The 15,024-nt window shown below is 42.9% G+C and overlaps 1 protein-coding gene across 3 annotated transcripts in view; it reads right to left on the reverse strand.

The window, feature by feature from the left end:
* Positions 1-15,024, reverse strand: part of LOC147028065 (E3 ubiquitin-protein ligase ZNRF3-like) — an 82,366-nt gene that overhangs the window by 22,393 nt on the left and 44,949 nt on the right. For all 3 annotated transcript variants that reach the window (XM_085878068.1, XM_085878067.1, XM_085878069.1), the window contains exon 2: positions 500-619. In XM_085878068.1, the coding sequence (XP_085734194.1) occupies positions 500-619 (120 nt within the window). The remainder of the gene's footprint in view (positions 1-499; positions 620-15,024) is intronic.

The following is a 15,024-nucleotide window of genomic DNA, read 5'->3' on the forward strand; positions in this document are numbered from 1 at the left end:
TCATGACAGCATGGCAAATGGTGAGAAGTCTACCACGTCATCACCTCTACACAAAGTTGGTTAAGAATCCTACCAGTCAATTGACTGCAAACTCTCTCCACGCCTGTGTGTGCATCAACTCCCTCCACTCCAGCGAGGAGGTAGTTTATTCCTTGGCCTGGCTTGCTTTGGGCATTTGATAAAGCCAGTCATATTATACTGGTAAAGCCAAAATAAACAATTATCTGAGGTTAAAATGTCAAGTCCATGATGCGGAGAGGTAATCAAATTTGAGGAACGTTTTTTTTGACCGAGAAGTTCACATTTGTCGCACTCCACCTATTCTTCATTCAATTTCCCCAAAGACACCCTGTTCAACCAGAAACATCAACAAAATCTACATTTCATGGATCTGCACACATATTGCATACACAACGCCAAACACATCCTATTCCAATCCTGTACGTCTCAAACCCTTTCCTCAGTCACTCCCCATCCAACCAGGAGCTCAAGTTCTCACCTGACTCAGAATGTCCAAGCAACGATTTCCGACCTGTGGACTGTCCAGGCGCATGACACCCACCCAGCCAGATTTAAGATCATCATCCTCGCTGTCTGGGCAAAGTGATAAAGGGTGCACCTGGATACACGCACAACACCACAAATATTCCAGTTAGATTACTGTCAAGGAGCTTCACAGAACAGCTGATATGATCATTGTCCAGAACCAATGCATCTGAGTGGTGCTCGAGATCGGCTGCTTTGAAGTGCAGCGCTGCAGGTAACGAGGAGACAGAGGGCCTGCTCCAGCATGCTATGTACTGCCAGCACAGCAGCCGCTCACGCCCCGAGAGCACACATGTACATAAATCAAGCCTTACCTCACCTTCACTATTAAACCGGAAAAGAGCCGGATGACCATGAAATCTTCAATGATGCAGCACCCTCCAGCTATAGTAATGAACTGGCTGATGTACTTGCCCGAGCAGTTCAAAAACGATGCCGCAATTGATGTAGTACGACAATGTAAACCAGCGATCTCTTGATTCGGAGCGTTAAACAACTGTGTGTGATAAAAGTTGTTTTTCTTATTTTTACCTTGAACCACAGATCGTTATTTCATTAGCTGGGTGGTAATTTAGTGAAGTAATCTCAAAAAAAATTAAAAAAAAGGTTTGCAGAGCCTACTTCTCGAAACCGCAGCTTATCTTCTCAAACAAAGATCCTAATTTATTCAAAGATACTTACGACGATGGCACAAAGCTTCAAAACAAGAGGTAGTTCATGTGGCAACATGGGTCAACACAGTCGAAAAACAAAGGACTCTGGACCGGGATACCGTTTTGGTAATGATTACAACTCAAACCAGTCAGTTGAATTGTTCGCATGGCCAGAGCCGTTTCAAAACTGTTTGAGAAGGCATCTTATCCATCAAAATTTAATCATCTGGCAGTTACAAGGCTTATGCCTGCAATGATGACAGATGGGGTGGCTTTGGAAATAATTAGTCATACAATCTCATCTAAATTGGTGGGCTCTTGCCTTGTAGTCGTGAGCACATCAAAGAAAGCATATCAAACCAAACTGTGGAAACAATGACCACAAAGCGCATGGGCCATATCGATGGACACCCAATCATGTATGCCTGGTGTTGGCTTCATGGTTGGGGCGGTGGGCTTTGGATCCGAGGGTCCCGAGTTCAAATCCTGCTCAGCTGTTGAATTAATACCAGGTGGGGTTAACTCGGCCTGTCATCCTTCTGAGGTCGGCAAAATGAGTGCCAGCTTGTTGGTATCCTGTGTCAGAGTGGCGACCCGTCCAGGATTGTGCCCAATAGCCAAGGAGACGGCTTAGGCAGCACCAACGCTCAGCACAGAGTATGGTCCCAATCTCCTCCTCCTCCAATCATATGCTCAAAATGTTATTTTCCCTGCAAAAACGCCCTTTTCTGTTGACATAGTCGAGGCTCGTGGAAGAGTTAGTACACTGAATAGATCAGGACGCAACAGCCAAAAACAGGACGCAAAACACGCATGCATGGGGTGGCCAAAAAGGGAACTGAAGGAAACTCCAAGGAGGGAAAACTGGAAAAATAGGAGCAGAGGGATTTGGGTGGGGTTAACGAGGGTAGAAAAGATCATGGTTTTGGATTGGGAACGATTTGAGATGGTGGTCCCTTATTCACGGGTTTGTAGATTACGATGGGTAATGTGACCCTTGACATTTCAACACAACATGGCTGTATATAAAGGAGGACCTGAATGTCATACAACATTGCAACATTGGTAAACACAAGTGGGTCAAGAAAGCAATTTCACAAGGTCCACATGGCAGAATAATTTTCAGCTCAGATATCCTTCAAGGAGATGACTAAAGAGATATTTACATAATCACTCATGTAAAGAAAGTGCAATTTTGGAGGAAATCTCCTCTGGAGAGGATTGATACATATGCAATGAGAACGGCACTTGGTGGAGCGCATACCTCTGCAAGGCTGAACGGTTTATGTTTTGTATCCAACTGTTAGGCTGGATCTGCATCCGGACCCGCACCAAAATCGAATCGGCTTGTTCTTGTCATCTACCCAACTCATCCACAAAGTTTGTCAAAATCCATCCACAACTTTTTGAAATATCATGCCACATTTCTGTTTTGGCCCAATCTCTCAATAGTGACGAATCACTTAAGAAATGACAACATTCTCATATCCGGATCCGGGTTTCTGAGGTTTCTGTGGAAGAATTCCTCGCCTGAGTTCAACAGGGGCAATAGATATAGGAGACCAGTCCTGAAGTTAGATGGCTGCTTGCAGTCCCTGCCAATCTGCCCGAGTAAACTGCCAGACTCGCCGGCATTGTGGTAGCTCTCTGAGAATATCCAGAGGGATGTTGACCCTCACAAGCATATAAACAGATGAACCAATTGGAGCAGGGGGAGAACATGAGACATTTGTGGGGAAGTTTGTCATTACAAAGTGTAGAAGGGAGCTTCAAGCTTTTGATTGATGAATCAATTCAATGACCTAAGATGCAAGTTTTGTTCAAATTTCAAGTCAATCAAATGAATGTTAACGATTTTATGTGACTGTTTAACCCAATTTTTTAATTGGCCCACTCCATATTTTCATCATAGAGATTTGTTGAAAATTTGATGATATGAGCTCGAATGGTAAAAATAAGTTATGACCAACACGCACGCACGCACACACGCATGCTAGGGTGCATCAAACGCCCCCTTTTTTTGCAAAAGTTTGAAAAACATAACGGCGATAGGACAGATGTGTTCGAATACATGAAAAAACATTTCACATTTTTTTCAGAATTTTCGGTCATCATCTTGGGGGTCCACATCGGGGTCAAAATTCAGGCACGCAGCTCCTGCACATTTTTCAGAATAAGCGTTATTTTTCACTGTATAATGATCAAAACTTGTATCTGGTGGTGAAATAATTCTGACATATCGATGTACTGCTCCTTTGGTGATGTTCCAGTGATATAGAGCCAATCAAATTTTCCGGGAAATTTGCCGGAGAAGCGGGAAACTGGTGATTTTGCCAGAAAAAAAAACAACAAAATAGTAACAAATGCCTCGGATCTGTCAAATTCACGGCTTTATTACCCAGAATTATGTATATTCATATCAAGGTACTCGTATAATATCATTAATGATCAAGTTTCAAGCGTTTCCAGAGATTCGGATCCTCTTTCCTGTCATTCTCAGTGACTTGTTGCACATTCTGAAAGTGTTATTCAGACCTAGCTGCACCGAGACAGTCCGTTCCGAGTTTTATTAGACGTTCAGCCGCATCATTAGTTACATTGAGTGCTTTGGTTTTAGATTTTGAATCCACATAGACTGGAAGTGTTGCCCACTCACTCACTTCATACGTTAAGAATGAATCGTCCAGTTCAAGTTCTCGGAACACAATCCAATAATTAATCAACCGAGACAAAGTCAGATAGGCTAGATGTCAAGGGAATGTCCTTGGGGAAGTGAGGCTTTCCGAAGTCTGTACCAAAGCGCCCAATAGGCAATAGTCCAAGTTCCTTTGTCCAAACTTTTACAGTCCAAACTGTCCAAATCGTCCAAACTTTTACATTCATGATCTGCCACGAGTCCAATTCTCCGGGAAAACACAATTTCCAGGAAAAAATACCATTTTCCGGGAAACTGTGCCAACAAATTACAAACCAACCATGTTACAAACATCACCAAAGGAGCAGTACATTGATATGTCAGAATTATTTCACCACCAGACACAAGTTTTGATCACTATACAGTGAAAAATAACACTTATTCTGAAAAATGCGCAGGAGCTGCGTGCCTGAACGTTGACCCCGATGTGGACCCCCAAGATGATGACCGAAAATTCTGAAAAAAAAGAATGGGAATGTTTTTCATGTATTCGAACATATCTGTCCTATTGCCGTTATGTTTTTCAAACTTTCGCAAAAAAGGGGGCGTTTGATGCACCCTAACGCGCGCACACACACACACACACACACACACACACACACACACACACACACACACACACACACACACACACACACACACACACACACACACACGGAGGTGGCGCCGCCTCCTCCTTGCCTGAGATGGAAAGGTCCAAGGGGCGTGCCGAATACAACGACTTTGATGGGAGTGAGAACCAAGCCGAGGGTGGCAGCTTTGGTGAGGCCAAGGGTCGTGCAAGCGGCGCCCGGAGTTGCCTCGATCAACATGCGTTTGGGACGCAGCCTGGTCTTGCGGCTTGTTGGGTTTTGCAGATTCCATCCGGCCAAGAAAAGATAAGACCAGGAAGGAAGAGACCGAGACCAAATTAAAGTGGGACCGTGAGTGGAGATGACGACCGATGGCAGCAGGGCATCATGTCCGAGCGGGCAGCCATGTCCCCGGTTGGGATCGGTCCTACCCTGGCGTACCTCGGAGATTACACGGGAGGTAGCACGGATCTACATAGTTTGCGGAGGGGGAAATGAAGCCCGGATAAGGAAACAGCTTTGTCCATAAGTCGTGATTCCTTGCTGGGGTGAAGATGGATGCTTGGGGACCAGAGAAGGCTCCATTTAGTCGTAAAGACTGGCAAGTGGAGATAACGACCGGTGCTGGCAACGCTTACATAAGCAAACATACATGAATCGTGATTACATACACACACCTCTATATATATATATATATATATATATATATATATATATATATATATATATATATATATATATATATATATATATATATATATATATATATATATATATATATATATATATATATCTCATTCTAACCACTGACTGACTTGATATTAATGTTCGGTACCTTCCACGTGACGTAGAAAACTGAAAGTTTCCTTGTTGATGGACATGAAAGCAGATATATCGGCGAAAAAAGAAAAGAAAAAAATGCAAGTAAGCGAGCCGAGATAATGGGAAAGCACGGTGATTTCACGTGCCACCGGACATCGAAGCCAATACACTGGGAAAATCACAGAACTGTCGAAAAGTGTCCTTAAATTAAAATATAAATAAATGAAAAAAAAAAAACTCAATTGCAGATGAATTGCACAGTTCGTTATTGCTTACAATGTGTAAGCATACCCCACCAGTACTGTACACACACACACACACACACACACACACACACACACACACACACACACACACACACACACACACGCACGCACGCACGCACACACGATTGCAAAACACCGTCTGACCACTGCGCGGGCAGGCATACTAAGGATAGCTGCAGGACCACAACCACAAACAATTGCCCAAACTCTTCAGACTCTTATATGGTTTACAAGTAATGTGTCATCCATTTAATACCTCATAAGACCAAACGAAATGGAGATTTGTTGCATCACAAATAATGATCAGGCATGTACAAAACCATATAACTGCCTTAAACACCAATGTCAGTTGTAAACATACTGATAAAGCATGACATCACAACTTGTGCCATCTTGTTTGACCCCACATATGATGCCAGTTAGGATGTAGTTACAGCTGACATCGTGATATGGTTTACATAGCATTTAAGGCACTTCACTTGGCTTGAGTAGAATAACGACCAGACATACATGAGTTCTTCATATTATCCTGTCCCCACTCATGCTAGGTGTAAATTGATACCAATGAAACGGTTCCAATATTCGGGGGCTTGTTGACTCAAAATAGAGATTCATGGGAACTCCACCCTTCTGCATTGTATTCCATATTCCATTCCATGGGGACCATACTCTGTACAGAGCATCGGTGCTGCCGAAGCAGTCTCCTTGGCTATTGGGCACAATCCTGGACAGGTCGTTTCACACAGGATACTCGAATGGCGAATGACTCGATCATCCCAGCAAGCTGGTACTCATTTTGCCGACCTCAGAAGGATGACAGGCCGAGTCAACCCCACCTGTTATTAATTCAACGGCTGAGCAGGATTTGAACTCAGGACCCGATCACATCTGAAATTTCGTATTGTGTATTTTTGTTTGCAGATGAACAGCAACGACCAGGACGATTCCTGAACTTGTCAAACCAATAAATAAACAAGTAGCGGTACGTTCAAAGTACACCACCCCCCATGCCAAATAAATAAATAAATCCTCCAGCACGCGGCATTGCCGGGGCGTCAGCAATGCTGCCGTGCAACACGTGGAGATGGAATTGGGAGGGAGTGGTGTACTTTTGAGGTAAATATGTACAAATGATCAACCAAAAATACCCATTATAATAATTATGTAGCTTGATCACCGTCGTGTCCAAATATCAGCTTCCGAGCTCAAAATGTGCCTGAGATATTGCCAGGATGAAAAATAAAATAAAAAAGTATTTAATAAATCAATTAATTGAGTCATCAAACACTGAAAAATACCGTTTTTGCCAAAGAACATCTTCACTTTTGTCCCAAAATTTCAGATTCCGAGCTCAAAAGGTGCCCGAGATATTTCCCAGATGAGAAAATAAATAAATAATAAACGGGTAATTATTAAGTAATTAATTTATTAATCAAAAAATAAGAAATACCGGCTGAGATATCGCCCGGACAAACAAACAAACAAGAAAACAAGCCAGTCGGCGACGAGGGATCCGCTAGGATCGAAGCGCTGGATACGATGCTTTTCATTCTGACCAATCCACCGACGAAGATTCATTGCCAAGACGTATTGGTTCACATACAATTGTTCCTCTGCTTGGCAAGATTTTTCCAATTGCGTATTTTGCCAACTGGCACTCCTCACAGGACTACCATTTGAAAAATAAAACCTAAATCAAAAATCGGCTCGAGTAAAATTTTCTAAATATCTCGAAGTGTTTAATTCCGAAGTCTCGTTTCTCCACATTCAAAACTGTACGACAAGTATTAAAAATAGTGAACGTAGGTCGAGAAAAAGTATTTTTTCGAATTTTGCCTATTTCAGCCCCGACACCCTTGGTGATCGAATCTGGAAAAATGCTGCGGTTCAATTTTGTAGTAGTTATTAAACTCTATCCATACACCGAATTTGAACGTTCTGCCGTCGACGGTTTCCGAGGTCAAGGTCACTTAACATATTCCCTGGTTCACCACCTTTCCGCATTCGGAGGGCTGCCATTCGGAAACTCTGAGAGATAGAGGAACGTTATGCTGTCGCGATAACTAGATGGGGATGCTAGGAATAGGCAGGAGTTGGTCCGGTCGCTCTACCTATCATAGAAGCCGCACTACTTCAGTTACCGTTTGGGTTCTTAAAACGCGGTTTTTCGGCCGCTGCACAGCAACGGGTGGTTGCTTAGCACCGAAACTCAAACGCGCACACTCCCAGCCCATGCGGCACCTGTTCGCCAAGTTTCATCGAAATCGGTTTGCTGGTTTGTGCTGTGGAGCCTCGCGTTGCAGACAGACACACACACACACACACACACACACACACACACACACACACACACACACACACACACACACACACACACACACACACACACACGGAAAACCCAACAATAAGGGATATTTAGCGAATCCCAGCAGAGTGAAAACTGAGTGCACTCCCTTCCTTCGGTGCCCGGCGATGGCGTCACACATTGCCTGGATATGGAATTGGGAAGGAGCGGTGTGCAACAGGTCTCACTTGAACCATAGTTCCTCATATAAAGGGATTAAGCCTGAAACATGTTGATGTAAGTAAGCTTTTGTAATTCAGGGATGATCATGCATAACACAGATAGTTTCCATCATACTTGTCACATAATCCAAGACTGCTGCAACAGGAAACATGTACGGGACCTTTTTCACGACCAGACGTCATGCATTTTAACGCAAACTAGGGTTTACGACCAAACTTAAACCAACAAGCCTTGGCTTGTCAAGACACGACCCACAGCACCACATCCAGAGGATATCTCTTTAATGTCCTGAGTCATCTTGCCTTGAACACTGTTGTGTAAGTAGTCCTATCACAAAAAAAATGTCTCCATTAAGTGCAGCAAGGTGGTCATCAGGCTCCCCGCATCTTCAGCACTAAAGACACATCCCTTTTATGACAGAATTTTTTCAAGTACGATAATCAATGAAGTGTAAATATCAAACGCCGCAGTAAACATTTATAGTATGCGTCAGGAGTCATCTATTTTCATACTGGCGGTGCTTTGAAGGGTTCTGTTAGGCAAGAAAGCGACGGCATCCAAAATGTCAAACAAATATCAGCCGCAGCGTACCGCTGGCTTCGATAACTGAGCCAAGGGCAAAGGTGCTCGAGGAGAGGAGCAAAGTTACAACGCATTGCAAACAGGTAGTGGAGAACAAAGCAGGATGCCAGATATGATATGAAACAGTTACAAGGAAATGACAGCACAACTGAATTTATTGAAACAAGCAAACCATTAAGGAGACAAGGATGCAAGAATGAAAACATTACTCGACCAGCCATGGATGGTTTTTTTTAAAGCTTAATTTTTCATTTAAGTGGCCAATGCACTGCAACAACTTTATAACCCCCCCCCCCCCCACCGCCCCAACCCCACCTCAAAAAAGAAAATCAAATATTTCATCTCTGATCAACTGAAAATCCGTCCAACCATCTATTGGGACGATACTCTGTGCAGAGCATTGGTGCTGCCAAAACAGTCTCCTGGGCTGTTGGGCACAATCCTCGATGGGTCGCCACTCCGACACAGGACACTCAAACGGCTCAATCATCCCAGCAAGCTGGTACTCATTTTGCCGACCTCGGAAGGATGACAGGCTGAGTCGATCCCACCTGGTATTAATTCAACAGCCAAGCAGGATTTGAACTCAGGACCCGAGAATCTCAAGCCTACCACCCCAACCATTAAGCCAACACCAGGCATAGCTAGCCGATAATCAAGAGTCCCCAAAGGTTTATATGTCGACTTGGATTGTTTTTAGCACCATCTGCTCCAGATACAACTGCAAAATAAAAACATTGTTTTTTTTTTGTATATTTGTGGAAATCACCCCCAAACGAGGCCTAAAGCCACTTGAGGTAAGGGGCTGAGGGAAGGTGAGATGAAAGTAAGGATAAAGCAAACCAAAATAAAAGAAAGGGAAAAATAACAAGAAAACATCCAAGCCACAGGAAGTCGCAGAAATCAGGTAAAAAATTTTGCTTTCAATCCACTTGCTATGAACATCAAATATTCCGTCATGTGACGGATGTTTTGCATGAAACAAACTTATCAGAGGTCATTGACGATTTACCAACAGTAGTCGTCATTCATAATAATGTGGTTTATAGTATTCAGAGTTCAAATTCTAGCTGTGTTTCCGGATCCTGCCACAAATGTCCATTAGCATCTGACCATGCAGTTACATTTTTTCATCTCAATCTCTTATTTACAAGCAACACAGCCACAGGAACTATAATGACACTGGAAAACTAAACAAGCGGTAGGAATGCCAAGATTACATGCTCGATTCACAAAATTGAGGATTTCAAAAGACCAAGGAAACTTCCCTCACCCACCCACCCCACAGATAGAACCCGCACGACTATAATGACCCCAAGAGATGTGAGACTCAAATTAACACACAGCTGATCAGCAGATACAGAGCCGGGAATGGGCACCCCGGCATTATCAGATGGGCTTCAATCCAGCTGCCGGCTCACATCTCTGTTAACCAGGGGTAAGCAATGCTTTGGGCTAACATCCATGAACACGATAACTTCGTCCTTTCATCCCGTTCCAGCAGCTTCACTCCCAACTCTCAGCATCTGAACGGCGCAATTATAACCCACTCAGTCACCCGTAAGCGTTGTGGCATTCAGAGCTGGCGAGCCTCGGCTTGGATCCGAACCACAGGGCCAGCTAGCAACATCCGAATGACTTGTAGAATAGGAGGTAAGGGGCCAGGGAGGTTAAAAGGAATGAAGAAAGATAAATGTGTTTCCCTCAACTTCTACTTCACATATATCAATTATAAACATACAGCATGATGTCAATGTAGACAGAAACATGCAAACCGATTTGCAACAACCAATAGATGACCGACACCGTACTTGCAGTGAGAAGACATAAATTATTTGTCAAACTATGAATAAGTCTTCAGTCCGCTTTATCTTGTGAGCTGTCTGGAACAAACTTCAGATTTTTTTTTAATCATCATCATCATCATCATCATCATCATCATCATCATCATCATCGTGATTATTGTTGTACGATTCTTCTCGGAGACTGATGTTATGAAGGCAGATACTTTGAGACCAAATAGGTCTCTGTTCCATCTCCTGAAACCCAACCACATGTGGAGATAGCAGTCAACAACAGCAGCTTACACACACACACATACACACACACACACACACACACACACACACACACACACACACACACACACACACACACACACACACACACACACACACACACACACACACACACACACACACCAGTTGTATCAGGTGAGCTGGTGAATTTTTCTCGCAACAAAATGAAATGGAAAAGCCACAGTCATCTCGAATGATTTTGGGGGATGGGCTCGGGGGAGTGGGGGAAACATATGAGAATCGTGGAAGGGAAGAAATTGACACCATTTCGAATGATGAGATTGGAGAGGCTTATAACAGAGAGTAAGGTGGGACTTGAGGGGGTTGAGGGAAGGTTATAAATCTTAGTAGGTGGGGGGTAGAGAGGTATACATCAGGCAGGCGGTTATGAGTGGGCTGGGAGGCACACACGTTCCTAGCCCAAATTGCACAAACACTTTGGAAAGACAAACAGACTGCAGCAGCTTAAGTAAACAGAATGTCGGGAGGTTTCCTTTGATCAGATAAAGTTCTGCAGAGACAAGAATGGTGGAAAAAAAAAATCCTGTCATGACTGTTCCATCACACAAAGATCTGACCTTTATTGGTTCATCGGTTTTGTCTGACTGCCTTTCATCTGATAGTGTCGCTGCAGCACCATTGTCATAACCTGCTGCACTGAAGCAAAGGATAGTTTGGAATTTGAACTGGAGACATAATTTCCAAACCGACACCTCTCCACCATCACAATTTAAAGCCACATCCAAAATGGCCTACTGGAAGATGGTCTCGACTTCAAAATTCCCGCTCGTCTATCAATGAGTGTCAGCAGAACATCAAGGCCCAGCAATGAAGGATTTTCTGATCCTCAATTCTCTCCCTATTTGGGTGTAGATATAGCCCGAAAGCAGTGCTGTGAGTATGGTTCGCCACTTCAAAGGCTGCCACAATGCCAGGCAAAGCAGAGAGAGCTTAAACAATCATACCCTCCCTTCTGCATGCTGGGGTTATGTTACAGACGCTGGAACACTTATCTGGCTCCACTCACTACGCCTTACCCAGGGGGCACATGCGCAACTCCCTGAGCCACACACAAGGCTGTTCATGCAAAATTAGGTCTATCTCCAAATAAAAAAATGCACACCTTCAATATCACCACATACATCACACATTCCATTGTTCCAAGTGTCTGTGCAAAGCAAGCTTCAGCAATAGTCAAGGGTTAACCGAAGAGCGTGACTGCAAAAGGGCCCCATAAGCACAAAGTACGTCGGGTGTCCTCAAATAGTCTCGACACTGCAGTTGTGTTCTAACTTAGTTGTACAATTGATCACGCAACGCATAACCCCCAATTTCCCCTCTCATTCTTCACCAAATCACTTTTACCCACCAATGTCAATTCTCGCAAACGAACTGTGAAACTAGTAGTTTTTCGCATTTACGAAAGTCTCAAAGGCATGCAACAGATTCTGGGATTTATCTTGATCTGATTACAAAAGTCATCATCGCCTCCCAAAAGGAAGGACACTTTTCATCATTTTACAACAGGAAATGACCTTATAAACTCGTAGGAACAGAATCTGAGAGACTATCTGCACGATGAGACGATCTGCACGCATATGCCAACTGAAAAGATTTTCAAATCAAAGAAGCAACAAAAAAGAGGTACAGGCGAGAGAAGTCCCGAAGGAAAGAGCAACACATGGATATGGAGTCTAAGTGGCAAAAAGTCGATGCTCCAAGTTTTCAGACTCATTGGACAAGTCAGCTGAGTTGCATCACTGGATCAAAATTAGGAGACCAGTATGATTCGTGCGGTTTGTTCTCGGGGACATGAAAGTGGCAGCGTAAGGGGAATACAAGCTGATGATTGACTTCACAACAAAGCTTTATGTGGACAATGCCAAACACACAAAGGGAAACGGAAGCATTACATCATTCAAAAGAAAGCAGAACCAAGCATCAATGAAGCGGTCATGAAAGCGCAAGTTTTATTCTGCCAGTTCATAGCTGAGCATAATCCGACCATAACTGTCTTGGATCATCAAATAAAACTTGTGCCCATTCTTTTTATCAACAGTAAGACCGCACAGCAGTTCAGGTATAAAAGAACAAAAAGAGCATCATCCATGAAGTTACTCACACCAGTGTTGGTTGCAGAAACGGATGACACTCCATCATGACCGAGACGTCCAACAATCAGAAAATATGAAGTCAATCATTTTGGTGAGAGTGCTTGGAGATGATTGCCCTGTTGGCTGAATTTTGAACGTTCCCGTGTGTATGTAATATTGGCATCACTGTGACAGTTATCACTTAATCTTGGTTTAATAATCAGAAGATTGAAGGTTCGACTCCTGCATGGCTTGCTGGTTTATTACTATTCTATTATTATACGGTTATCATTTACATCACCTACATTGCCTCATCAGCAATGTTTTCAGTTCATTAATTGCTAATATTTGTGTTATAATTCACATACTATTACTGTAAACATGTTGGTATACACCATCGAACAACGGATCGTCATGCACAGTGTGTAGATTCCATTATTATCCAGGATCGGTGGCGTAATGGTTAGAGCGTCCACTCTGAGTCTGGGAGGGCAGTGCTTCAAACCCTGACCGAGTCATAACAAAGACTTAAAGAATGGTACATGCTGCTTCCTTACTTAAGGCTCAACATTTAAAAAGGATGTAGAGCACAGACAAACAACCAGAAGTTGATAATATCAAAAGCATTGATGGGCCTAATGGCCTCTTCCTGTGTTAAAGTTTCTTGAAAGGGAGCTAATATCGATATATATATATATATATATATATATATATATATATATATATATATATATATATATATATATATATATCGATATACTTATAAATGTATATATCTACATACATACAGCTCTGGAAAAAAATTAAGAGACTACTGCAAAATTATCAGTTTTTCTGGTTTTACTATTTATAGGTATGTGTTTGAGTAAAATGAACATTTTTGTTTTATTCTATAAACTACTGACAACATTTCTCTTAAATTCTGAATAAAAATATTTTCATTTAGAGCATTTATTTGCAGAAAATGACAACTGGTCAAAATAACAACAAAGATTTAGTGTTTTCAGACGTCAAACAATACAAACAAAACAAGTTCATATTCATTTTTAAAAAACACAATACTAATGTTTTAACTTAGGAAGAGTTCAGAAATCAATATTTTGTGGAATAACCATGATTTTCAATCACAGCATTCATGCGTCTTGGCATGTTCTCCACCAGTCTTTCACATTGCTGTTGGGTGACTTTATGCCATTCCTGGCACAAAAAATCAAGCAGCTCGGCTTTGTTTGATGGCTTGTGACCATCAATCTTCCTCTTGATCACATTCCAGAGGTTTTCAATAAGGTTCAGGTCTGGAGATTGGGCTGCCATGACAGGGTCTTGATCTGATGGTCCTCCATCCACACCTTGATTGACCTGGCTGTATGGCATCGAGCATTGTCCTGCTGAAAAAACAATCCTCAGAATTGGGGAACATTGTCAGAGCAGAAGGAAGCAAGTGTTCTTCCAGGAAAACCTTGTACGTGGCTTGATTCATGAGTCCTTCACAAAGACAAATTTGCCCGATTCCAGCCTTGCTGAAGCACCACCAGATCATCACCGATCCTCCACCAAATTTCACAGTGGGTGCGAGACATTGTGGCTTGTAGACCTCTCCAGGTCTCTGTCTAACCATTAAACGATCAGGTGTTGGGTAAAGCTGAAAATTGGACTCATCAGAGAAGATGACCTGACTCCAGTCCTCTACGGTCCAATCCTTATGGTCTTTTGCAAACCTCAGCCTGGCATTTCTTTGCTTCTCAATGATGAAGGGCTTTTTTTCTAGCTTTGCACGACTTTAGGCCTGCCCCTAGGAGCCTGTTTCGAACCGTCCTCGCCGTGCACTTCACCCCAGCTGCCGTTTGCCATTCTTTTTGTAGGTCACTTCATGTCATCCTACGGTTGTTGAGTGACATTCGAATGAGTTGGCGGTCATCCCGGTCAGTGGAAAGTCCTTTTCGCCCTCTGCCAGTCTGTAGCTTTGTTGTCCCGAATGTCTGCTGCTTGACCTTGTTCTTATGAGCCGCCGTCTTTGAAATTTTAAGGATGGAAGCAACGTGACGCTCACTGTATCCCTCTGCCAGTAAAGCCAGAATTGAACCCTTCTTTTCCTCACTCAAAACTTTTCTTTTCAACTCTTTTGGCATGGTCAATAGTTATTTTTTTGATTCCAATTACTTTTGACGTACTACTAGAACTGTTTTTGCC

This window comes from Eptatretus burgeri, chromosome 4 (assembly GCF_056783735.1).
Source record: "Eptatretus burgeri isolate ZD-2024b chromosome 4, Ebu_testis_v1, whole genome shotgun sequence".
Classification (NCBI taxonomy): Eukaryota; Metazoa; Chordata; class Myxini; order Myxiniformes; family Myxinidae; genus Eptatretus; species Eptatretus burgeri.